Here is a 26,857-nt window from a genome sequence, read left to right on the forward strand (position 1 = left end):
CCGCTGTGTGACCTGGGCACCTTATTATTATTTTTTTTTATTAATGTTATGATAGATTACAACCTTGTGAGATTTCAGTTGTACATTTTTGTTAGTCATGTTGTGGGTACACCACTTCCCCCTCTGCTGGGCACCTTATTTTAACCTCTCTGGGTGTCGGTTTCCTCATCACTACAATGACATACTCATCTCACAGGGAAGCCCTGAGGACTAAAAAGGAAAACATATTTGAGTGAGGGGTCTAGCATGCTGCTTGAAATGTGGAAGAAGAAAATTAATTTAGTGATCAATAACCTAAAAAATCTTTGGCCTTTCCCCTTCTCTTCCCATCCTCACCCAACTGTGAACTAGCAGATTGCAATTTCTAATTCTAATGTTCGCCATTATCTATCTTTTCTGGAAGCTCTGGGTGGGAAGGAGTAGACTCCTAGTAGTCAAGCTCAGGGATGGTATAAAAACTCAGATCTCTCCCCCTGACTGAAGGCTGTGGAGTGCAAATTGCAGGTGCCAGCTTCCTGTTGCCCTGGCTCACTTGAAATGCAAAGAGTGAAGGAGTTGGCCCAACGCACAGGGCTGCTGTGACGGAGGGCTCTGACCACAGCCTGCTTCCGGGGTGCTGGGCAGCAGCCACCAGGGCAACAGAAGTGACACTGGGTCATACAGGTTATGAGGGCTGCTTCACAAGGCCACCAGTGCATCTACTCTTGAGGAACTCTTTTCCCTGAAAAAAAATCACTTTATTCTTCAATACAGAATCTCTAGTTTAGGAAAGATCTATGTTGTAAGCCAGAGAACACTTGACCAGTAGGTTGCTGAAGCAGATCAATATGAGTCTTTTCTTGTTGTCTCCCTAACAGAGAAACCCAGGACAGGAGGACAGCTGAAGGATGCTGTATCATAGGGGTCTCTGTTAATAGCAGGATGTGAAATTCCAACAGCGTGGCCCTGTGTGAGCTGCCTCAGGGCCCTCATCTGACAGATGAAGATGCTGGATGAGCGGATTGCTAAGGTACCTTGCAGCTCCAAAATCTTGCAATGCTACATCTCTATGTTGCAAAGCACTGTCTCCAAGTGTCAGCAGGAACGATGGGTGTGCATCTTGAGCTGGGTTACCAGAGGAAAGACCTGGTTATAGGGCTTGGAATATGCCCTACAACATGTCTAAAAAGAAATGCAGTATAATGTGGGGAGGAGGGGTGTGTGTGCATCACTGCCAGAGGAACAAACGGGCATTCCAAGTTACAAGGTATTATTAAGATGGATCACTACACTCTGTTTCCTGACATCTTTGAGGACAAAGCCTGTGTCATCCTCTCCTGAAAACACGACTGCCAAGGCCAGTCCCTGTCAGGCAATAGGGGCTCAGTAAATATTTGCTGAATTGAATCGGACAAGCCTTTTAACCTCCCTGAACTTTAGTCTCCTCTTCTCAAAATGGACACAATATAAATCTACTTCCAGTCGACTGCGGTCAGTTTATACATTTCTGGAGACTAACATCAATGCTAAACGTGTGACACCTTTTACCGCCTGTAAGATGCCCCTCACAGTCAAGTGGGAGCTCTGCCTGAGAGTCCTCAAGCTGTACAATCAATCCTTTGTGCAGATTTGAAAAACAACAGATAACCAAGCAGCAGAAGGGAGAGTGTTTCTACGTGGCTGAGAGGAAGGAAACCCATCTCAGACACACATAATTGTACCAATTCCTTCAAATTTTACCTTTCAGCTAATCCCCCTTTAGTGAGGCTGGAAATGATTATAGGATCAAACGGCTCTTCAGTTCCTGAAATTGTGATGCCAAGGGGTCCCCCGTAGCGCTTAAGCTCCACGGTGTAAATAATTGCTCCAGAACTTTCTTGCTCATCTGCAATAAATGCCACGGAGTCATAATTGATTTCTTCAGAAAAAGCAAAGTAATAAGACACATATATTCATACATAAAATAAGAATTTCAAAACATCATCATCAAAGCATTATGTATCAGAAAATAATTATTTTGGGAAGTAGCATTTCCTTAGTGGGATATTAAAATCTAATACAGGGAGGTAGTTGTCATCAGTGTTGGTTCACCGGCTAATGACTTACGTTTTGACCCTGTAAGTGACCCACCCAGTTGGCCCTGTAGCCCCTCCACTGCATCCATGCCTAGCACAAGCTCGCTCAGCATTTGGTAAGCATGCCATAAATACCTGTGGAATGAACATGGCTGAGCAGGCAATATGGGAGGAGAGAGTCATGCAGGGACAAAGAGGTCGAGCCATGTAACTCTTACTTTCAGGCTTTACAAGCAAACTAACTTTCAACATAGAAAAGCTGATCTTACTCAGGGTTGGAGCAAACCAACATACACATGGTTAAATGGGGCTTAGAGAGATTGGCTGGGAAATCTAGAATCCCCTACATATCATTCCACTGATTGTGTCTTACAACGTGAATCCTATTGACGAACTCACGGATATGAAAGCAGAAGTTTGAGTGACAATCTCTTCTCTGCCCTGGAGATCAAAAGCCATATCATGTTTCAGAAAGTAGCATGTACCAGGCTGCCACACTGTCATGAACTAGTTTTCACTATTTAACATCAGTATGAAGGAAAACATTGTTACTGTGGTCTGCCTAGAGCATTGGCCTGACAGATGTCATGGGACACGTTCAACATGGCTGCGTTTCATGGCTGTCAAGGTTGCAAATATGAAGTCGTTTATTTCCTTATGACATGCTTAAAGCCTTTGAGCATTTCTTGTTTTATTCCTAGGGCCTGGGAGCTGGGAATGGTTAAGGAGCTGTTTCATTTCTCTACCTAAGGATACAATGAAATGGCCCAGTAGCTACTTTAACAAAACAGTCAGCTTTGCAGTCAGACTGTGTCATAGCAAGGCATTCATACAGTCACATTTCTGCAATGAGCAGCTGTTCATTTATGATATGAAACCCTAAAATAAGGAGGGAAAGAAAAGCTTGAATTAACAATTCAATTATGTGTGTGCAGTGAAGAGTTACAATGAATATAAAATAAAGGTCTATAGAGTAACGTAGGAAGCGACATCTCCTCTCACCAGCACTTACTTCACCTCCGGCCATAGATTGGGAGTTCTGGAATGTACCCATCACCTCCACTTCCTCAATGCTCTACTCTTTTTTAAAGATTGGCACCTGAGCTAACAGCTGCTGCCAATCTTCTTTTTTCCTTCTTCTTTTTCTCCCCCAAGCCCCCAGTACATAGTTGTATATTCTAGTTGTGAGTGCCTCTGGTTGTGTTATCTGGGACGCCACCTCAGCATGGTCTGATGAGTGGTGCCATGTCTGCGCTCAGGATCAGAATGGAAACCCTGGGCTGCCAAAGTGGAGCATGTGAACTTAACTACTTAACCTTGGGGCTGGCCCTTCCTCAATGCTATGCGCTTTTTTTTTTTTTTGGAAGATTAGCCCTGAGCTAACATCTGTCACCAATCCTCCTCTTTTTTGCTGAGGAAGACTGGCCCTGAACTAAAATCCATGCCCATCTTCCTCTGCTTTCTATGTGGGATGCGTACCACAGCATGGCTTGCCAAGCGGTAAATAGGTCTGCACCTGGGATCTGAACCGGCGCACCCAAGGCTGCCAAAGCGGAACGTGCAAACTTAACTGCTGCGCCACCAGGCTGGCCCCTCGATGCTCTACTCTTAATATGCTCCAAACATAGAGAACTAAAGACCATCTACCACATGCTGCCATGTTTAGATCAACATTTTAGGGTATACATACCTAATCTAAAATCTAATTCAAAATCTAAAATCAAATTTATAAGGGCAGCTCCATGTCAAGCCTTCAATAGCTCTGTTTGATGGTTCACAAACTTCTTCCAGGTTTCGACTCAAATTGTGGTGAACAGGCTGTTGATAGTCTGCTAAGGAGCCTCTGAGAGAAGCACCACGAAACACAGGGAAATCAAAAAATGGAGGCAGAGGTCAAAAGTCTAAGTTTTCCTACACCATGATATATCATCACCCTTCAGAAGTGGCTTGACATAAATGAAGAGGGTATTTTTGGGTATCTTATATGTGCTTTGCAGCCTGCGCCACCAACTATATTCTGGATGAAAGTAGAGGAGAGTCATTTGGTTAGCAAACCCTGGCATAGTTCAATATTGTTACCACTGGGCACTCTGCTGGCCATTCAGTGTGGGTGTGTATGCAACCTTGTCAATGGGCACCAAGCTTTCTGGATTTGCCATCAGCTCTTTATGGGAGCTGTAGGAAATGACAGCGCCCAGCACTGGAGCCCAGGAACCTGTGGGAAATTACAGTTGGGACTTTAAGCCGGATGAAAACCACCACTGGTCCATGGGAAGCCGCACGTGCGTGCAGTCCTGCTCCCTGGGAGACGGGCAGAACCGGGTTCTGGTTAGCTCAGTCTTCAGGCAACCAGAGGGAGCGCCCTGTGTTACTTCTGGACAGTTCTGCACCTTGTATCACAAAGATGACAAACTAACACCAGAGATGGAGTAAATAGGTTCAGGACAGTCAGTTAAAGGTCATCTTATGTGGGGACAAATAGTGATGGAGATGCAAATCGAGAAGATGGTGGCGTCTTAACGAAGAAGGACATGTTCCTGAGACCACATTGGGATGGAAGCAGGAAGAGGGATGCTGTATTTAGATTGTGACAGAAATGGAAGATGATTTCTGATTTCTTCAACAAGTAAACTGTCAGAAATAAAAGCCATAAAGGGGAGATTTAAGAGACATTACAACCAAAAGTGATGAGTAGATTTTTTTGGGTCCTAATTCAAACCAACTGTTTTAAAATTATCTATCTGTCACCTATCTATCTACCTACCTATCCATTTATTTTTACGTGTATATGAAATCAGGGAAATGGGAACATTGAGTGAATATTTGATGATATTAAGAATTATTGCTCATATTTTAAATGTGATGATATTTAGTTACATAGTTTAGAGGTCTTTTAAAAGAGTATTGTTTAGGGATATGCTAATAATATTTACAAGATGGGATGATATGATGTCTGGAATTTCTTCAAAAGAATTCAGTGTGTGGGTGAGGTGGGGAAATTGGGGGGAATATAGATGAAGCAAGATCAATCATAAGTTAATAATCATTGATGCTAGGTGATGTATGATAGTTCATCACACCATTTTTCTCTATTTTTTAAAATACATTTGAAATTTTCATCCTAAAATTTTTTAAAAGAAAAAGATATTAATTCCCTTAGAAAACCCCACGTGGATGCCTCGAATAAATAGATATTTAATTAGTCTGGTTTCCTTACTTTCATAGATGATGGTGGTGGTGGCTGCCCGTACACTGTCTCATCCAGACCCGATGGCCCATCTGCCCACCAGGCAAGGTTCCCAGAGCATGCACTGCCCGTTGCTCTAGAGGAGGCCCCACCTCAGCTCTGCCCAGTTTTTCACAGCAACGGTTTCTTCCTAAATTGTTGTCCTGCCTGCGATCCAATCTTTGCCTCTTTCCCTCACATCTATTTTCACCAGTGCTGCCAACATATAATTCCTTCTCTTCCTGTTTAAAGCATAAATCTGAATACTTTACTCTCCTCCTTGAAGCTTCTCATTGATTGCCCCATTCAAGAAGGAAATCAACCCCTTTGCAAGAGCTGAGCTGCAGCCTCCATGTCGGCAGAGGCTCACACTGCCCTTTCCCATCACAATCCCTAACTTCTCTCCTCAATGAACCACCTGCAGTTTCTTAAAAAGCACTTTTCTAACATCTTTAACGGGGCACATGTTACTCCCTGTGCACACACATCTTTTCTCCCGTGGAGAATTTCTACTCTTACTTTGCAACTTGGCTCAGGTGCCTTGTGTTTCAGGAAGGCTTCCTGGCTCCTCAGTTGGGACTAGAGGCCTTTCTGAGAGACCGCACAGCTGCAGTGTATTCTTTTAATGTTTCTCAACTGCTTATTTTAATTCTTGTCCCCCTCCCCCCGCCGAGGAAAAAAATTAAATTAAATTTAAATTCTCCCTTACAAAATAAATTAAATACAAAGGAAGAAGACTCAGTTGGGGAGGGTAATGTCATATCTAAGATTCTTTGCTGCCCGAGAACCAATTTTTGCCCCCATCGAGAATGCATGTTCTAGTGTAGACTTTTCACTCTATGTTTTGTCTCTCTACTTGTCTCCTCCATTAGAGAGGAACACCTTGAAAACAAAGATTTTTATCTTCTTATCCCCAGGGTCTAGAACTGTCTGGCCCCAAGGAAAAGTCAGTAAATGCCTGAACAAATGAGCCAAAGGATGAATGGATGTCAGCTTGCAGCCGCTGGTTCCCAGGGGAGAGATCTCTAGGAGCGCTCGTGAGTCACGCTCCCTGCTGCTCCGAGGTCTACCTTCCTTCTCCTAGGTGATGCAGACCCAACCTGGCTCATTCAAAGTGTGAGAAGAAGACCTGGGCTGCCGTTGTGGGGACCAGCGGACCCGGAGTGCCCTCCTTCCACAGTTCCCAGAGCGTTGGCGTGGCTTCAGGCTGCACTTCCAACTCCATCTGCCTTCTCGGGCTCTTGCCCAACTGGCAGCTGTAAGGCCTGCAGCTTTGGAGGGGGTGATAACTGCCATTTAGGCTCAGACCGTTTTGGAGGTGGAAGCATTCCAAGACACTCTCTCCTTGGGGCTGCTCCAGCTTAGAAAGGAGCAACTGGAGTATTTAACCAGAACAGAAACTTTCTGAGAAGGAAAAATGTAGGCTCACCAGCAAGTTTCAAAGTGAGCCTACACAGATGTTAATGATATTATAAGCAGCTTTTATATCACAACAGAAGGTTTACAACTATTAGTGAAAGACATGAAAGGGGGCCAGCCTACTTGTTTGTTCTGCTCGCTCTAGTTAAGAAAATTAATGGGACCATGCAACAGATGTAAAATTGCAGCATTACTTATCTGCAATGTTATTTTCGGGCTTCTTGAGTGCCGCCTGTTTAACAAAATGAACACTATCTGGCTTGAATCCATAAAGGCAGCTGCTTCTACGACCAAACAGGGGGCTGGGACCAGGGAGAGAGCCTTTGGAGTGCATAAATGTAGAGGTCAATCAAAGTTCACTCCAACTAAAAGTAATGGAGTTTATTTCAGAGTGTGGCTACAGCCCTCGGAGTTGAACAGGCCTGAGAAAATAAACCATTTAGAACAACACCCACTATGGCTTCCTTACTGTTGTGTGGTCATCTTACTTGGCCATATCAAAACCATGTAGCAACAGAGTTCCAGGGAGTTGTTGAGTCTTTAAGAGCAGAATTTAAATTTCTTTATGTAAGCGATCATTTATAAGTCTCCAAGCCAGGTTGCTTCTCAAAGTGTGGTGCTGGGGCCAGTAACTTCATCATCTGAGAACATGCTAAACGTACAAATTCTCAGCTCCAGCCCAGACCTGCAGGAGTCAGAAACTCTGGGCAGGGGCCGACCTCATCATCTGTGTTTAACAAGCACTCTGGGCGATTGTGATGCCCACTCGAGTTCGAGAACCATTACTTTGAGAGATCAAGCATGAAAATAGAGAAGAGTACTTTTTAAAAAAATCTCTCATAGGTTCTTCTTGGAGCCAGCCTCTTGCCAAAACAACCCTGCCACTGCTCCAGCACAGCCAGGATCACGGCTGCCGGTGACGGAGCGTCTCTGCTGCTTCCATCTAGTTTCAGGGGAAAAAAGCAGCTGCAGATTACTTAGCTGGCTTAACAGCGATGGACTGAAAAAAATACGAAAGCCCAAATCTTTGAAGGGCAGATTTAACTGGTACTAAGGCTATATTTGCATAAGACTTTATTTGGAAACGAGTAAAGGCAATTTGCTTCAGATGGAATAAGTTGCAGCCTGGAGATGTTTCTCTATGCAGATCAGAGCCCATGAAGGTAAAATACTCAATTTATGGTCTCTAAAAACACCCCATGTATTAGAAGTGAGGTGCTCTTAATCGAGAGAGCAATCATTAGCAGCTGCGTATCTGATTGGTGCAAAGGCAGTAATACCAAGCAGGCTCTTGGAAATCATTTGGGACAGATTTGGAAGCCTCCACCTCTTTCTTCCCACAGCTCCCCCCAAATTCTCTACTGTTTCACATCTGGGCTCCTTCTCAGACCTCCAACTCTCGCCTCTTCATTTACATTGGATCTAGATGCAATAGAGGCGAAACAACAGATTTTATTTCAACTGGGTCATCCGCATCTTTGGGGCCTGGGGATTGGGTAGCAGCCTTGTCCTGGAGCCTTGGACCCAGGCGAGAACCATTCGGCTCCTGTAGATTTATGTTCTGTGGTTATGAGGGATGACAAAGGCAAAAGCTCCTGCAGGCAGAGTGTTCTCTGAATATAGAGGAGGGGATCCTGACAGTCCCAGGGTTCCAAAGATTGGGCTGTCACAAAATAAAGCTAAAATTGATTTAAAAAAACATCCTAATAACGGCTGTTGATCGTTAGCATTCATTGGGCTTTACTAGGTGCCGAACATTATGGCTGAGTGCTTAAATATATTACCTCCTTTGTCCTTAAAACAGCCACGCAGAGTAGGCATTAAGTGGACATTTATAGATGAGGAAACCGATGCTCAGAGCAGTTAATTTTCCAAGTTTGCCAGCTGGTCAGCTGTGAGGCCAGTCTAGTGTTCTTGGTCGTTTCATTCGACTGCCTCCCCCAGCCTGGGCTAGAAAGGGCGTAGATTCAGACTCTCTGGAACGCCTCGCTCAATACTTCAGTAAACGACTGCAGCCAGTGGTCACTGACCAAATACTGTGGCCTCACTCCCTGCTCTAAGTCTTTTAATGGCTCCCCATTAGTTTCTGGCATAAAGTTCAAATTTCTTAACATGGTAGAAGGACCATAACGATCTGGCTCCAGGAAGCTTTGGCGGCTCACCTCCTACTGAGTCCTACACGTACCTTATGCTTCAGCTCTGTCTGCGCCGGGGACTGCCATGCTCTCTGATCCCCTGCATTGGCTCATCCTCTTCCTCTGGTTAATTCTCACACCACCACCCAGACACCTTCAAGATCAAGGTTGTTAGAAGCATCTCCTGAGCTCCCCAGGCTCCAAGGGATGCCTTACATTATCTTAACCCTTTGTGTGTACACCTAGAACATTAATCATATTGTGAATTATTGATTTTCTTCTGTTCTCCCATAAGGTGGTGACTAATTTAAGGGGAGGGATTGTGTCTTTTTTAATCTAAGAACTGGCAGTCATTTGCACAGTACCTGGCACCTTGTAGACACTTAATGAATGCTGATGGCCTGTCTGAATGAACAAGACTTCAACATCGTTTGAGAGCAGTCCTACCATCTCCTTGGGTAAGGAACAAGGCAGAGCGTGAAATCAATGCAGCCAGTGCATTAACATGCTTACATTTTGAAGCAACATCTGATAAATCCGATTGCAGTACCACTAGCTTAGGCAACCAAGTTATGTCAAGTATGGTAATAAACTTTCTGTAACTGATGAGAGAACCAAGGACGGAGAGGAGCAGACAGTTAAGGAAAGAACTGGAAGACTCCTGGAGTACAGGAAGTCCAATATTAGTATGAGCAATATTTCAGGGAGTAGAGAATATACATTGAATTTTACCATTCTAAAATATTGAGACAAATAATGGCAACAATTCAAAGCATCAGCTTAATTTCAGATTAAGCACAGTATCGAACTTCCAGAATCACTGACTGTTGTAATGATTAATGCTTATTTTCCACTCATTTATATCTTGATGAAGAAGCAGAAAAAATGTGGGGAAAGGTATCTCAGGATGTAATAATAAAAGGAGTCCCCATCTATTTAATGCTGACTGTGCTGGTAAATCTCTCTCTCATTTTACAACAGCTCCCAGAGGTGGGTATTAATGTGTGCATGTTACTGAAAATGGAGCTGGACCTCAGACAGGTTAAATAACTTGCCTGAACTCGTGCAGCCCAAATGTGGTAGAGCTGGACTTCAAACTCAGGCCTGATTTTAAAGTGCCTACTCTTTATGGCCACATAGTCTGCCTTGGACTAATCTGTAACCAGGTTTTACACTGCAAAGAATTATTCCCCCTTGCTTTGCTCTGAAGAAAAAAGAATTCAGTTATTTAAATTATATATATATTCTCATGAAGGAAGAGGATACTGGAATCACTCAAATTCTTCCAAATCAATGATCCAATGATAATTCTCATATAGTGGTCTGTTATAAAAACATGTCTGACTGAGTATGTATTTTACCACACCAATTTGAGAAAATCTGCTTGGGGTAAATATGTCTCTCACACGTATATTTACGGTCTTAGTTTGGGTAGGTGCGTGGTTTTCAATGGAAGGATTTTGGATTGTAAAAATAAGACCTCTTAAAAATTAAAAAAATACTTACTAAGCATGATAATTGCCATAATACTAGGCATAGGGATTGTAGGGGAAAGGTATAAAGGGACAAAATTGAGCCGAAGGAAAGAAGCATCTGAAAGAGAGCTCTGGCTCTTCAAGAGCTCAGCTGTTGTTTCTGAAACTCCTCCTAACGTGTCTGCACAGCTGGCTTCCGAACTGGGAGCATCGCCAACCGTGAGCACCATACATATTCATCTCTGGCTTGGCTTTTTCACTCTGCAAGGAAGGTAGCTGAGATCTGCTTAGCTTGGCAAATCATGCAAAAGGGGTTTCTCCACAGGGCTTTGCTTCCTCACTAGGACAGATCCCAGACTGATGCTGAAGGCTTTATCCTTCTTTTGAAATAAATTCCCAAAAGAAAGTGCAATTGTAGCATGCTTGTAAGGAGACAAATGCAAATGTTGGTAAAGAAAATCAGTTGCGTGGGAAACAATGAGTAGAAACATATGCATATTTTCCAACACTGGTTATAAAATATATTTGGATATGATCATCCTTACCAGATGTACTGATGGATGCAGCTACCAACTTGTTTTGACTTTGAGTAGGAATCATAGACACACGGCCGGACACGACCATGAACTCCAGATCTAGACAGTTTGGTTACAGGAGATCCCAGAGCATTGGCAAGAACTCATTATTGGTTGGGATGAAATTATATACAGTAGATGCTCTCTTAACCAACCTCCCTTTAACCAATTTACTGAATTAATTGTGGCTCTTCATCTTCTTTGTAAAATGGAATGTTCCAGAGTAACAGGTTTCTCTCTCTAGTACCTCTGTGCACCTGTTTCTGCTACCGATTGAGTTGTAACCTTAAAAACTTAGAGTCAATGATGTTTATTTCCAAGCCTGTTTATGCCTGTTTTACTTGTTATTGTGACTATGTAATTTAATGAATCTTACATAACCTATGAAGTATGAGTATAGTGGTTCTATGAAAACAAAACTAAATGCTTTGGAGAAATTTAATAAGGGAGGTCGTTAGGCAAATCTACTGTTATGTAGAGGAAAAACTTGAAAACATTGGGGAAATAAGCTAGATGGAGTAAGCATTCAAACTGCTTTAAATTCCATAATTCTAACTGTATCACAATAAAACAAAAGCAAAACTAGAAATCATAAACTGTCTATTTGGGTCTGGTTTAGGCAAACAAACAAGTACAAGGACTTGTAACTATAATCAGCAGGATGATCTTCATAGGAAAGATGTTGGCTTCACCCATAAGATTGGCAAAATTTTAAATTAAATGTTTATGTTTTGGATAGATATCACTTTCTATAATTCCCCCCACTGGCTGACTCTCTTTCAACCAATGGACTTTTTCCCATTAGCTCTAGGTTCTTATCATAATCAGATAACAGGGCTTCTACTGCAAGGCTACTCCAGTTGTGGTCCTCAGACCACAGCAGCATCACAGGAAGTTTGTTAGAAATGCAGAATCTCAGGCCCGTGGGGGACGGTGCCTAGGAGCTGTTTTGACCAGCTCTTCAGGAGATTGTGCGGTGCACTGCTCCACTGTATTCACAAATTCCTGGAAGCACTAAAACTGCATGCAGCCCTTTCAGAAAGCACGTGGGTACAGACTCATCAGGAATCATCAAAGTTTCCTTTTGACTGACTCAGCAATCCTACTTCTAGGAATATTTCCTAAGGAAATAATTCAAAAGAAGAAGAAAAGTTGAATAAAGATATCCACACATGAAAATATCCATGATTGTACCACCTGCAATAATGAAACCATGGGTAGATATCTGAGTAAGAAGGGAAGAATGGTAAATAAATTACAGGCAGTAAATCAAAGTGATAGATATTAAAGGTTTGTGAAATGGTAGTATGTTTCTAAAGTTAAGTAAAACTGTAACATGCACTATGGTTATGTGATATAAATATCCATTAGCAAATGACTAGTTCCATTGTATTAGAGTGGTATTCGGTGATGATTTAGTTTTCATCTCTAAAAATTATTTTAATACGGTTGTAATAATGTTTATATAATAAAAACATCTTAATTATATAATTTAAAAGCACCATTATTTAATATTGATACTACACTCTCAGCGTACAATTTAAAGACCCTTTTAACTATGTAAAACACTGCTGCAATGTCATCGCCAGCTGCTGTATGTAAAACATCAAGATGCAATATCTTTTGTGACAGATGGGCAGGTAGAGAAGTCAGTCTTAGCCCCGGAGACTGTCAGTACCTGAATTATCTTCATCTTTGCGGATCTTGAGCTTCACCAGGTCCTCGCACTGCTGGAGGATCTGAACCGCATCTTCCATGGAACAGTTGTCCAGCCGGATGTTGTCTATTGCAAGTAACTTATCCCCAAGTTCCAGGGTTCCAGTTCTGTTCATGAAAGCATAGCAACGCATAATGAGCAATGAGCACGTCACCAGGCCATTTAAGAGGCATTAAGCATAATGTAGCCTTATGGTAGTCCTTAGAGGAAATGAGGTTCTTCGACTGTTTTTAAATGGCATTTTATTGACAAACCCTCTTTTTTTTTCCCAGTCTTATTTTGGATGGCTGCCATGACATTAAATTTCAGAGTATTAAAAAACATTTTTTCTTATGCTTTTTTCCATCAGACCAGGACAACATATAAGCTTCACTCAGGAATTCTAAGGTTCCTAGGAAGGCGGGTCACAGGCAGCATTTACAGAGCTCGGTGTCCTCATGCTTCTCCACATTGTTGCACCACTTTTGATCCTTGGCAGTCCAGGTACAAGGAGAGGGTTGAGGGAGCGAGGGAAGTGCAGGTGGGATGGACTTAGTGGAGGTCTGAGTCTTGGCATCTGTGCCATCTCCACAGGGGGAAATCACTGGGGCTGCATGAGGGAGAAAAGGTGGATCGACGCTACCTGTCTGGAAGGTGCCACGGAGAGCCTAATATTGCCTGTGGACCACACGGTCTGTTGAAAGCTTTTCAGGTCCATCATGAAGTGAGAAAATTAATGAGAATGTATACTTGTTTGTATGTGCATGTATGTACGCACACACATATTTGTAAGGAAGGTTATGTTTTGGTAACAACTATCCTTTATGTGTTATGTCTGTGACAGAGATTGCTAATTGCTTCCCAGCATCCATTCTCCCCTTTCTTCTTCTGGGTCACCCCCTAAAGATGCATGCTCCAGGCTCTCTGGGCACCACCCCCAGCTCCCCTCTATGGCTAGACTGGAGCAATGACTGAAGCAAGCTGGTGAGACTGGCTTCTTTGATCCAGTCTGTTTGTGAGTCTTCTTGTCACAGCATCTCAGCCCATACATATACACCTAAACTCATACAATGAGTTAAAGATTTTTCTTTAATAAAATGACCGTGATAATGATGTTTTTTTGTCTTTAACTGAAAAATAAAAAGAAATTTAGTCTTATATCAGTATTCCCGATCACTTAAAAATATTTTTGATTTGTGAAATCAAAAGTGTGAAACTCCCTGATTTTGATGGCATATGGACCAAATAAGAGACGTGAACATTGCTTTAGCCTCCAGGATCTGGCTTGCCCGGGAGGCACACTCCGGCACCTAGCAAAGCTTTCCCACAAACTGTTATCTTGGGTGGGGTGTCTTTCGTAATCGGGGCCACTTTCCATTTTTTAGCTGGAAAATGAAGGATGGAAGATGATCAGTGAAGGAGAGCCCATGCTGGACTCATGAAAGACCCTAAAAACATTTTCAGGTAATTATTTTCTGTACTGGGTGCAGAAATAAATTGATATGAGGGGAGAGATCCATATAGCTATTGACATTAGGGATGTCAAATATGATTGATCAATAGTGGCTGACTGGGAAATACTGAGAATGCCATGATCCATTAGCAAGGTCTGCCTAGGGTGTGGAAGCAGTTATTTCTGCTTTAATTAAGAAATTCCTTGGAATGAATCAGAAAATCCATTTTCCTTACCTGTGCGCCACACTGCCTTTCTTGATATCTGATATGACGAGGGGGTCTCCTGGTTTTCTACTGGATGGTGCTGCAATAAGGAAGATAGAGCAGTCAGAGTTTGACATCCACGGTTCACCCACTACTGCACATTTCCTCTGTTTCTAACAACTGCTAATGCAAGAACATTTTGTATGTAAACCAAAGATGATCGACAAATTCATTAGAAACTGTGCCATTACATCTTCTTGAGATAAAAATGTTTGCGTTAAAGTACTTATAAACTTAAAGACTAAAGCCAAGTCATTTTGAATTTGCAGTTGGAGAAAGCAGTTGGAGAGCTGCCGATCAGGTTTAAATCTATTTCAATCTGTGATTCTCAAGAGAAGGGAGTGAAGGGTGGACAAGCCAATGGGAAAGTGTTAAAAGCAACTGGGAGCTCCCCTTAGTGGGCCTCATACGTGATCCCTTCTCCCACCCCTTCCTTCACTCCTTCCCGGTGAGGAGACACCACTCTCTATGGGACCGTGCCATATTACTCAAGTGTACTGGGTGGGAAACTGGATGAGTATCACTGATTTACAGTTCTTTTCTAGAAGGAAATCTTTTACTAGACTATAAATCTTAAAATTTTGCTCATGAATTCATACCTCCAGTGCTCCAAAATGTGACCATCTTATCTTATTGACAGTAGTAAATATTTAGTGCTACTTATATTTTATACGTATTCTTATTCTAAACATGTACAAGTAACTTTTATTGAGTTTACAGATAAAACTATTGTCCTGCACAGTGGTCAGTTTTGAGCTTTATAACTTTTTGATGAGAAAGAAAAGCAATTAGTAATGAGTCTACTTAGAATTAATCCTGAAAACAAACTATGGTCTGTATAAGCACGAAAATATCATCTTGACCTAGAAAGCGTACATTTAATTTAATAGTTTGGTAGTCAGCATTAACCAAACCAACATGTGTAAAACACAATTTGCCTCTGAAAGACGTTTTGCCAACCTAAAGCCTGCAGTGATTTCCTTTTAAGGATCATTAAAAGGCCCCTAAAGTAAGATTTTATTATAAACAGTCCGATCACCCCATAACAATCATAGAACCATATCATATCCCATAATCCCATATGAATCCCAGGAAAATGTTTATGCACAAGAACAGATGGTTTAATATCCCAACATAACATTGAAAGAAAAAGGAAACACACATACTGATACCTTACCCACTGTCTAAATTAGTCCATAGTAAATGTTAATGGGACTTCATTCAATCATTATCCTTGGCTTCTAGCAAAGAATGCAAAACATTCCATTCACCACAATTAATTCATAATTCAAACTTCCACTCAATGATTTGATATAATTCCTCTAGAGAAAGATAGACATCTAGCATTTTTACTCATGTCATGTTTCAGAACTGCAAATTGTTCTGGGCATAGAGCACAAAAATAAAAACTTTGTTATTACCAGCAAATACGACTTTTCTAGCATCTGCCAAAGAATATACACAATATTTTGCCAAGCTGTAGTAACCATCACAGAGCACTCAATGTTTCCCTTGGTTTTTAAAAAAATCCATGTTCCACTGAAATGGTGTGAAATAAAACAACAGTGGAGGCAAGAGAATAGATCAAACCCATCTCTGTCATCTTTGCAACAGAGGAAAATAGCCCTGTGACCTCTTGGACAAACACACACAGCTTTGCAGAGAGGTTTGAAACTGCTTATGGTCCATAGACATGTATGGTGGTCATTCACACGTTTACTAGATTCTTCTCTTTCTCTTTTAACCACGTCCATATCCAAGGCTTGAAAGGTTCATCAGAGTAGATGCCCACTGGAGTGATGAAGTGAACCCAGAAGTGGGGCTAAATCTGTATGAGCTCCGATACTGTCACGACCATGCCTACCAGGCACGTTCAACGTGGTAATGCATGCTCCGGGGGGCTCAGTCATGGTCTGCCCACGCTAGTGAATTCCCCACTCTCTGAGAAGTCACAAACCAAGCATACTTTGCTTGACCTGTAGTGCTTTAAATAAATTAAATCAGTTGCTAACATTTAAAAATTAGTAGATTTCATCCAGCTATACAGCTTCTTTTAAAAAATTAGAGAGGCAATATGGTATAGTGATGAAGTTGAGACTTGGCAGCCAGAATGCTTGGGTTCAACATCCTGGTTCTACCACTAACTAGCCACGTGTGCTTGAACACACAGTCTTTAGGCACCTTAGTTTGCTTGTTTGCAAAATGGTGGTGAAGAATAATAATTGTGCTTACTTCACAGAGTTTTTGTCATAAGGATTGAGTTCTTACAGTAAAGTGATTGGACCAGAGAATACAGATGCACTGCATAAGTGTTTGTTATTACAATGGTCCAGCAACGCTGGACTCACTCTCCCACTCCCCGCTTTAGATGGAGCCTTCCGTCTCCCATTGCTGCTGTCCTCATTGGACGGATCTCACTCCTGACTTGCCTCACCCCTAAGGGCTTCTGCCTTTGTGACACTTTGGATGACAATATACTAGCACTCAGTGCTCTGAATGCTATTGGAGTGCCCACAGAATCGTTCATTTAACACATATTTATTGAATACCAATTACGAGCAGACAACACCTCTCCTCTGGGCACTGGCCATGAAACCCCAGCAAAGCTGGATAAAATGGAGAGGCAGCGTTGGTTAAATCTCACAAGGTCGTTAGGCATGAAATAGTCTTCTCTCTTCTGCAAAGTGGTTCCAACTGGGTGGGCCATACAAATACGTCACATGGGGGGAGGTGACACTAAATGGGTCAAGAGTGTGGCTAAGAAAATAAGGGCAACAAAAGGGGATTCAGTACCAAAAAAGAAATAAAAAAGTCATAACTGCTTGAAATCTTCGTAGAAACTGATGAAACATACAGAAGTGAAAGCCTGAGAAGACATTGATACAAAAATCCCGTTATATGATACACATTAAATTGAAAACACTGCCTTTCCCCACTCATAGTTCCTAAAGTAACTTTAATTCAGACTCTTCACTCGTGTCTCCAGTGTTAGTTGTTTTCGTTGTTACTACAGCTGCATTTTTTGAGGCATCTACAAACTTTTTCATACTTCATCGTCACATCTTTTACGGCTCCTTTGCAAACCAGCCAGATGATGTCACTGGAAGTTTTTCTCCAAATCACAATTACCGCTTTGTAGAACATTAGAATAGTCGATATTTTTCATGCTGCCCATAGGCAGACATTCTTGATCCTTGCAAGGAAATTACTATATTACCATACTAATTTTAAATTTTACTTTTTATATCAAAATTACACAGCATACAGTTCGAAGAGTCAAAAGTTCTACAGGAGCATTCCTTCATTTCCTGCTTCCTCAGATGCAACTTTTGGCTGTTTCTAAATTGCTAAATAACATACAACCAATCCGACTTAATTATTTTTCACTGTTAGTTATTTACTTTCTGTGACAAAAGAGTTAGTTCTCTTCTGCTTCTGTACTACCACCCTGTTTATGCATGTTCTTGTTGTCCCCATTCTTCCAGTATAATTTTGTCTTAATCTTCTGTAAGATCAATATTTGATGTTTCTTTTGCCTCTGTAAAGAGTGTCTGCAGACACGTCCTGTAGCATCCCGTGATGACTTGCCTTTTCTGCAGGATACGTTTTCCCTGCAGTTATCTGTTATCTTGATGTCTTGGTTGGCTTAGTTTTCTTGTGTTTATCCTGAATTCAACTCCTCAGATTTCCCAGGTTACGTCAATCTCCTCTCAATATGTCACGTGTATCAGGAATTCTATCAGAGGTTTACAGCCTGTCTGGACTGTTTGCTTTCTAGGCTTGCTACACAGATCTCAGCAACTTCCTTCCCACAGAACCTGGGAACCCAGATGTTCTCTTCACTTCTGTTAATTAATTAAACAAAGATGCCATTAGACTGAGGGGGCTCTAATGCCACAAATGGCCTGAGAAGCAAACCAAGATCTCAGCCTCTAAATGCCTCAAGGTCACAAATCAAAATGCTAACAACCAATCACAAACAGCCACCTAGCCTTTCAGCTGCAGCCAATCCGATGCTGCCCTTTGGGTTTTTTTTGCACTTTCTCCATATAAGTCTTTCCCCGGCTCCTGTGGGCCCCTTGCTTCTAACTACTTTCAGTTTGGCGCTGCCCAACTTGAAGCTATTTTTGCTCAAATAAACTCTTAAAAGTTTTACTCTGCTTCAGTTTATCCTTTAACACTGCGCTCTAGCATCCTTGGAGGCCTTGCACCCTGAATCCAACTCTGCTTCTTTCTGGCTTGACTCTCTTTCCGTGGGACACGTTCCCCAGGAGCTTTCTGAGGAAGAGCGCCTGGGAGGAGAGCTTTTGAGACCTTGCATAGCTGGAAATGCACTTTTCTACCTTCACATTTGATTGGCAGCTTTGCTAGGTGGAGAGTTCCAGGCTGGAAATCCGTCAGAATGTTGAAGGTGCTCTTTCACTGCTTTCTGACGTCCTGAGCCGCGTGGAGAAGCCTGATGCCCTTCTGCTCATGTGATTATTATTTGTATTCTGACACATTTTATGAAAGTTCTCTCCTCCCACCACTGGAAGCCTGTAGGATTGCTTTTTCGTCCCAGTGTTTTCAGATCTCATAGCAGCATGCCTTGGTGTCGGTCTGTTTTCATCCATGGCTCATGGACCCATCAATTTGGAAACTTATACCCATCAATTCCAGGAAATTTTATGATATTTATTTGAAGCTTTTCTCTCCGCTTTCTTTCTGTAACGACTATTCTTTGGATATTGTGTCATTTGGACTCATCCTGTATAATTCTATCTATTCTAGATTCTTCATTTATTTGTTGTTTTTATCTAATTTCTGGAATTGTCCCTTAACTTTGTTTTCCAATATTTTTACTTTTTTTATTTCTGTGATATGCTTATGTTTCAAGAGCTCTGTTTCCCTCTGTATATTTTGTAATAAATAGTATTCATTTCCTCCCGCCTATGAATACGATATCTTATGTTGCTAATGATGTTAATGACAGTTTTTTCTTTTTGAAGTTTTCTTCTTCCTGCATGCACTGTTTCTCTGATTTTCTTCTTTGTCTTTGGTAACAGTCTTGCATATTTGATTCTTTCCTCAAGCGTCTGGCTTTTTTTCTTAGCTGTCTGTTCAGATTGAAGAGGGTGGGCCCTAAAAAGCTGTTTGAAAGCTCGGTGCGCTGAGTGGCGCTTGAGGAGATGGCCTTCACTGGGGAGTTCAGGCCAGGCTGTTTCTTTGGGTCAGCGGCCCTGATCCTTTCTCTTGCGAGGAGGGTGCTAAGCCTGGCCTCCTGGCTTCTTTGAACTTACTGGAGGAAGAAGCCAGCAGCCTCAGCGTTCAGCAGGTAAACTTTCACCACCCCTGTTTTTAGAGCAATCCTGTTACACTCTGCTGTGCTCTCCCAGTCCCGAGACACTCCCTTCCATGCTTTCCAGAGAATAAAACTAGGCTTCTGCCGGGGGGGGGGGGGGGGGGGGGGTGGGGGGGTTGGGTTGTGGGCTCACCTGTGCCGAGTAGGGGAAGGCATCTAGGAGACTGACTCATTCTTAACAGACTTTCAATCAGTCCTCCTGTCTGAGCTCTACCATGACTCTCATTTCCACAACTTCCTGATTTCACCAACTGCTGGGCCTGTTGGGAGTTTAGGATGCAAACCAGGGTCATTGTCAGCTTTCTCCTCTGCTGCTGCTGCTGCTTCTTTTTGCTGAGGAAGATTAGCCCTGAACTAACATCTGTGCCAATCAGTCTATTTTTTTTGTAGGTGGGATATGGCCACAGCATGGGTGGAGTGGAGTATGTTCATGCCTGGGATCCGAACCCGTGAACCTGGGCCACAGAAGCCGAGAGTGTGAAACTTTAACGACTCAGTCATGGGGCTGGGCCCCTCTCCTCTGCTTCTTTAAATTCATCTTTCTCCATCTTCTTTGCCACTTCCAAATTTGGTTGCTGTTGCCTATTTTCTTTTTCTTCTTCTCCTTATGGTTTTTTGCCTTTTGAAAAATCTTACACTGTCATCTTAAAGTGGGGTATATGGGGGAGCAGAGCTAAAGGCATGTGTTCAAGCTATCATCTTTTGACTCCTGAAATTTTAAAATCACTGGTCACTCCTGGCTATAAGAAACTGGTTTTTACAGTGAATGTGGATTCTTTTCTTCCCCAAGAGTTGTTGGAAGAGGTAGAAAAATGACAGTCTTTATCCTTTGTTTAAAAAACTTTTTCTGTATTTGAAGACAAGTGAAATCTTCTGAGTTTTGAAGCTAATTAAATATGAATCAACAAAGTATTCTAAGAATATTCTATAATATCCAGTCGTTCATGGAACTTACTCTGTTATTAGGGTAATTTGCTCAAGGAGCCTGATAAAGAGTCGAGACTACATTGGAAACACGCACACACGTACAATCATTCGGTTTTACTTTAATTTCAACCATATATATAATACTGGCAAGTAAAGTTATTTGATTTGAAATGGAGCTGTGAGCAGAGTTTTATTGCAAAGTTGGCAAAAAACATGAACTGCTCTCTTCTAAATATGCTTAAGACTTGGGGGGAAAATGACAGATTTGTTGTGCTTGTCATAGAGGCTGCTTTATGATTTTATAAAAAAAATAAAATGAAGCAAGCCTTTGTTCCTGCAGACAATTCAGTCACAACTAAAATTGAAATCCAACAAATTACGTGCATTCACAAAGTGCTGTCTCTGGCTTTTCTGATACAGGATCTGGGGAGGTTCATCAATCAGATGGCGACAGGGATGAGCAGTGGTTCGACAGCAAAGCCGATGTTAAGTCAGACAGAATAGGTGTGAACCGCTGTGTAGCCTTGTACTAGCTCTGGGGCTTTGGGCACGTTGTCCTGCTGAGTCTTACTTTCCTCTCTGTAAAATGGGAATAGATGGTACAGGGCCGCTTTGAAGATTAATGAGAAAACACATATAAATTGCTTAGTGCCATGCCTGGTACAAAGTAGACACAAATTCCTGCAACAAAACCACAAAAGAAAACATTGATATCAAAAGGACCTTTCTGACAACGCACGTGACCGAGACAACCAGGCTTCTCTGACTTTCAAGTCAGAGGGTATGGGCTCTGGCTTCTGATTGGCTGAGGTGTCAGAGCCCCAGGATGCTGCTTCCAGCCCCAAACTGCATCCTTCTGCTGGGTCGTTCCACTTTATTTGCTATAATAAATCACTTCACATTATAGCAACAACATCAATGAAGTAGTGCCTTATGCTAATGTGCTATGAATGTCTCCTCAGGAGCTCAAGAACATTAGCCTAAAACTGCTCACCACATCCAAAATCAGAGGGGCTCTTCTCAGTCAATTAGGTATGAAGAGTGAGGCTGAAGCCAAGTGTGAAGGCTCTGGCAGTGTGCTTCCTGATGGGGGCCCGCTTCTTACCACTCAGAGTTTTCACAAGAAGGCGATGGAAAGAGGGCTTTGTATAAAGATAGTGAGAAACATCAATAACTACCCCCTCGCTGTGTCTCAGTTGCACTAATAGTACCTGAGTGTGTTTGACAAGAGACTTCCTGGATTTCCTACGTAAGTAGTATAATTACAGTTGGCACAAAGTTTTGTGGGGTAGAGCTCTGCTTAAAACATTTCACGAGGCTCTATGTGTACAATAAGGTCATTATAAGAACTAGCCCTGGTTAGGGTTCCCAGCGTGTTCTGGGCACTTTATATACACGAACTCATTTAACCTTCTCAGCGAGGCTGCAGGAAGGTAATGAGTACACCATTTTACAGACGAGGAACCTGGGCGCAGAGAGGTCGAGAGTGTCGGGAAGTGGGGTGGTCTGTGCTCTGAGTCCTTGTTCTTAGTCATTTTCCAAGTGAGTGCTTCGTCAGTTCCCGCAATAGCCTTTGCACAATCATCTCTCTCCACCGTGTCCCTCAGAGGCTCATTTCCCGGGATGCACGGTGGTTAGGAGAAGACTGCTTACTCATTCATTCACCCAACAAAGCCAGGGATTAAAGAAGCACCCGGTGTGTGCCAGGAACTCTGCTCGGCTCAGGAGTTGACTATTTCAAACAATGAAAATGGATTCTGGCCTTTTTTATTATTATTATTATAGCAAATTTTGCTTTCTCAATTGGCAAAATATGAGTATTTTCCACGAGGAGACACGACCTCAGGATGGTGACAACTGGTTGAGTAAATGGGGCTGTAACTCTGGAAGGGCTGACAGTGTGTTTGACAAGCTTGTGTGTCAGGTCTCCACCAGAATTAGCATCCCACTTCCAGCTCCTCGAAGAGCTGTAGCTTACAGCTGGCCACAATCGGGCCATTCTTGTGTAGTTTCCATTATTGGTATTAAAATCAGTTTTAGAAGTAATACTTAGTACATAAGTCAGACCATCATAAAGCATAATTTAAATGATTATGTGAATAAAATATTTTATAGCTTTGTACATGGCTACACCTCAAGCAAATTGAACACGTAAATATCAACTTTCAAAAAGGAATATATCACAGGATTAATTGTTAAAAGGATACTCTCCTTTATAGTTAAATTTTTATATATATTAATTTTTAAGAATAAATCCTATTGTATAATAAAACACGAAAAAGGACTGCTTTCCTAATTAAAATTTGAGAGTAAAGTAACCGTGCGTCAACATAAGCTTCTGAGGAGCAGGCGTCCTTAGTACACGCATGGCCGTAAGCATCTCTAAGCACGGGGAGAGTATTCTCAGAACGTAGCCTGGGGCCCCGGCACAGCAGACGTTCAGAACGTATGTCCTGAATGAAGGCAGGAGGAGAAAGAACGGAGCAGAGGGCAGGGCCTCTGCGTGCAGCCAGCACGTCGTGCACCGCACAACTCCAAGAGGTACCACGCCCACGGCCAGTTCTGATGGAATAAATGAATAGAATGGAATAAACAGAATAAATGAGAGCAACCTTAAAGTTACAGGGGGGTTGCAGAAGCCACCTTGAGCTCCAAGTATTTTTAGAATGGTAGGTTCTGATGAGCCCTCCCTTAATTTCAGTAAACACATACCAACTTTGCTTCATAATGAACCAACAGAGAGGCTACGTGACCCAATTAAAGGCACAGGTGACTCTAGTAGCACCGGGAACAGGTCAGGAGTCTCTCAAACCCCATTCTGTCTTCCCACTGACGACACAGCACCTCAGTCCTGCTTTTCTCCCAGGGGCCACACTGGGATTTGGGGGGATACAGGCTTATTTCAGACATGTGGCTTCCAGTTCTTAACATTTATTCTGTATTGTAGTTCCACTGTTTTTAGTGTCACCCTAGATATGTGTGCTGTATTGGTTATAAATAATATTTCATTTTCAGTGTTAAATGTTTATCACCAAAGTGAAGCTGAACAGCCCCCATTTCCTCCTGCCCAGTGAGAACTCTCTCTTTCTGCCTTAACCACTGACATAAACGCTCTCCACCCGGGTAGGCAGGTTCTTTTATGCAGCCTCATCGTTCTTTCTGGAAGGGACCACCCCTTGTCACACACATTGCCTCTAAGTCTCCTTTGGTCTTTATGCTTTAATCATTTGCTTCATTTTCTTGGGGCATTTATGGATGAACTTAGTTTATGGATATTAAAAACACAAAAACCTCAATTTCCATTCTATAAAACTCCAGTGGGGCTGACATTTTCAAAGCTATTTTACCAAAGCAGTTATAAATCTAGAGCCTGAGGAAAGAGAGAATTAAACACATTTAGATGCTCTATTTTTCTTTTTCGGTTTGGTTACCCAGACACCTTGTCCCATGGAGGAATTCAGGAAGTTACTAAAATAAGAGACATTATTTCAGTCTTGCAAACTGGACTGGAGACGCGTAGTGGATAGAGGGGAGGACAGCCTTCAAAGTAAACAAATGCAATTTAGTAGATTATTGTGAAAACATAACCCACAACATACTAAAATGTGGAGAACCCAAATGCACTTATATGCCCATCTGATTATTCATGGGGTGTGTGAGAGAATTTATTGAGAACTTATTACTTGCCAGGACTATCCTAGGTATATAAATATGTTATTTTATTTCATACTTCAAATAATCCTGTATTCTGTAGATATCCTTATTTCCATTTTACAGATGAAAAAACATAAGATTGGAGAGAAGTTAAGCAACTTGTCCCGGTCACACAGCTAGTAAGTGCTGGAGGTGTGACTGGCCCCACATTTTTGTATAATTACATAGAAACCTGACAATGGCACCTAAAACGTTTGCCACATCTGCAAGCCATTTGACAATACAATTTTCTAATGTCTTTCTTAAATTCTACATTTTAAAAGAAATCACTTCTACTTACAACTTATGGTTATTCCAAGTTCCACATTGTGCTTCTTAGGGAGCTTTACGTGAAACGTTCCACTACTTGGGATGACAGACTCTGCGATTCCAAAACAAAAGAGAGAGTGTGTTTATAGACCAGGAATAATGGAGCGCCCATCGATGAAGACGCGTCAGGAATACTTGTATCACAATTGTCTGTAGTTAAAGCCTTAGCAATCAAAGACAGGTGAATACCGCTATAATTCTGATAGACCCAGCTCCTGGCGAAGAACAGATGTCCTCCCACAGACACCTGTGCATAATTCACAGCCGCTGTGGAGCTCAGCAGTTCTTAAGTGTGATTTGGGCAATATCTCCATCAAATTCACCTGGGATGCAAGTTAAAAATACAGATTCCTGAATCATCTCAGATCTATGAAATCAGAATCTCTGAGGATGAAGCTTGGAAATCTGCATTTTGAACATATCCTCCAGCTGATTCTTAGGCATACTAAAGTTTAAGAACCACAGGTCTGGTTATATTCTTTTCTCCCCTGCAACCATATTTTCCCAGAGTTTATTATTCAGCAATTGTTTTTTTTTTTTGGCACACATTGTTTGAAGGTAGCTGGGAGAATAGATTCCGGGAGAATTTTCAGCTTGGTGTGAAGCCTGTTGATTTGCAGGGCGGGGAGGGGGTGCCTTAATTTGTAATGTGAACAGTGAAACATACACTAAAGAGGTAGAAACAGGAGTGATTTTCAGAACGTTTGACAACCAGAATGGTACTGGCCACAGCCAACCAGACTGGATACTGACCAGAGCTGGAACACGGGGGGCCCCAATGGTACCAAGGATGACCCTTTAGTTTCGGAGCTCCAGGAGGTCCCAGGGAGGAGGAGGGGAGCAGGGGGCCCTGGAAAAGGGTGAAGGTGGGTTCCAATATTGGCCAACCAGGAGAGAAGTAAGCTAATACTGCAGCAACAGAGAAGAAACCAGTGTGCACTGACTGACTCTCAATCCAGGATAGAACTATGGAGATTTTACCAGGGCCTGACTAGTATTTTAGAAAGGAAGGAATTGCTACGTATTCTTAAACATACTCTTAAAATTCCTTTCACGGTCTGGGAGACCTTCAATTAGAGATAACGTTAAAATGGAAATATCCTCTGAAGAGACAACATCCATTCATACTAAGTTGCTAATGACTATCCTTTCTTGAAGATTTTGGAAAGGGGTAGAAGGGGGCCAAGAAGCAAGGGAGACAGTAGCCCAAGGGGAGGACTGTGGGATGGCCCAGCTCAAGGCCAGCTCCCCAACCTCACACAAGAATTAACGATTAGGCCCTCAGGCCCCTAGCCCAATTTGTTAATTACATTTTTTTTAACAGGTTTTGAGCCTCTGCAGGGCAGAGGTGGAAGCTGGGCTGGCTTCACGGAGGAAACAGAGTTAGGGTACGGCCTTCACTTGCTCTTCCTGGCCTTTGGGCTTTGCCAGAAGGAATTCGGCCGTAAACTTTTACAAGACCAGAGTCTGATCTTCCAACTCAGAAGATTCACCCTAGACTGTTACACAGGAGAACACAATAGACGTTTCATTTCCCAGGCCCTCCAGGCTTCAGAGCACCACCTGTGAAAAAGGACTCCTGTCCTGTCAGGTGTCGAGTGAGCGTCACAGACTGTGAGCTGATACCTTCGGCTTCGCTCTTGTCCTCAACTGACACCCTGATGGGCCAGGAAGGAGCCACATTTATTTACCTATTAAGAATTTGTACCCCTCTCATTTCCCAATGGGATTGAGCTAAATAAGATTATTTATTTCCCCAATAGGTTTTTAAGAAGACTAGCTGATTTTGATATGTTGGGGCAGAAAAAGAGAAATGAGGTCAGTAAAAAGCATGTAGGTGGGCTGTACTTCCTGACTTCAGGCGCTGCAAGGATCGTCAATATTTACTTCCAAAATATTGCTCAAATCCATGCCTTCCCTCCATCTCTTTCCTGAGTCCTCTCCATTCCCTAGTCCAATAAAAAAATTTGCCACCTGCTTCCCAGCCCTAAAAGTGACAGTTTAAGAATTTGGGTTAGCATGCAGATGGGGGGCAGAGGAGGGATTTGGAAGTGGCTGTTTTGCCCATATGCACCGACAGCTGGTGTACAGACAAGACGGAGAAAGAAACAAGTGTGCATGGGGAGATTGCGAGGTCTTGGAGGGAGCCTGCGCTTGGCTGGGACTGGCCTTGCTGTCAGCTCTAGCCCTTCCTGGGGCTGCCCACATTTCCCGTCCTCAAGGGCTGTGAATCCCGTGTGGTTCCAGTAGCTGCCTCTTCTCTGTCT

General features: G+C 42.4%; 1 protein-coding gene across 33 annotated transcripts in view; it reads right to left on the bottom strand.

Annotated features, from left to right (window-relative positions):
- The window catches only part of GRIP1 (glutamate receptor interacting protein 1), a 598,160-nt gene that overhangs the window by 34,714 nt on the left and 536,589 nt on the right, over positions 1-26,857 (bottom strand). For all 33 annotated transcript variants that reach the window (XM_070621989.1, XM_070621980.1, XM_070622003.1 and 30 more), the window contains 4 exons: positions 24,562-24,642; positions 14,270-14,339; positions 12,563-12,708; positions 1,720-1,864 (listed from right to left, as the gene is read on the bottom strand). In XM_070621989.1, coding sequence (XP_070478090.1) covers positions 1,720-1,864; positions 12,563-12,708; positions 14,270-14,339; positions 24,562-24,642 — 442 coding nt within the window. The remainder of the gene's footprint in view (positions 1-1,719; positions 1,865-12,562; positions 12,709-14,269; positions 14,340-24,561; positions 24,643-26,857) is intronic.

Source organism: Equus przewalskii, chromosome 5, assembly GCF_037783145.1.
Source record: "Equus przewalskii isolate Varuska chromosome 5, EquPr2, whole genome shotgun sequence".
NCBI lineage: Eukaryota > Metazoa > Chordata > Mammalia > Perissodactyla > Equidae > Equus > Equus przewalskii.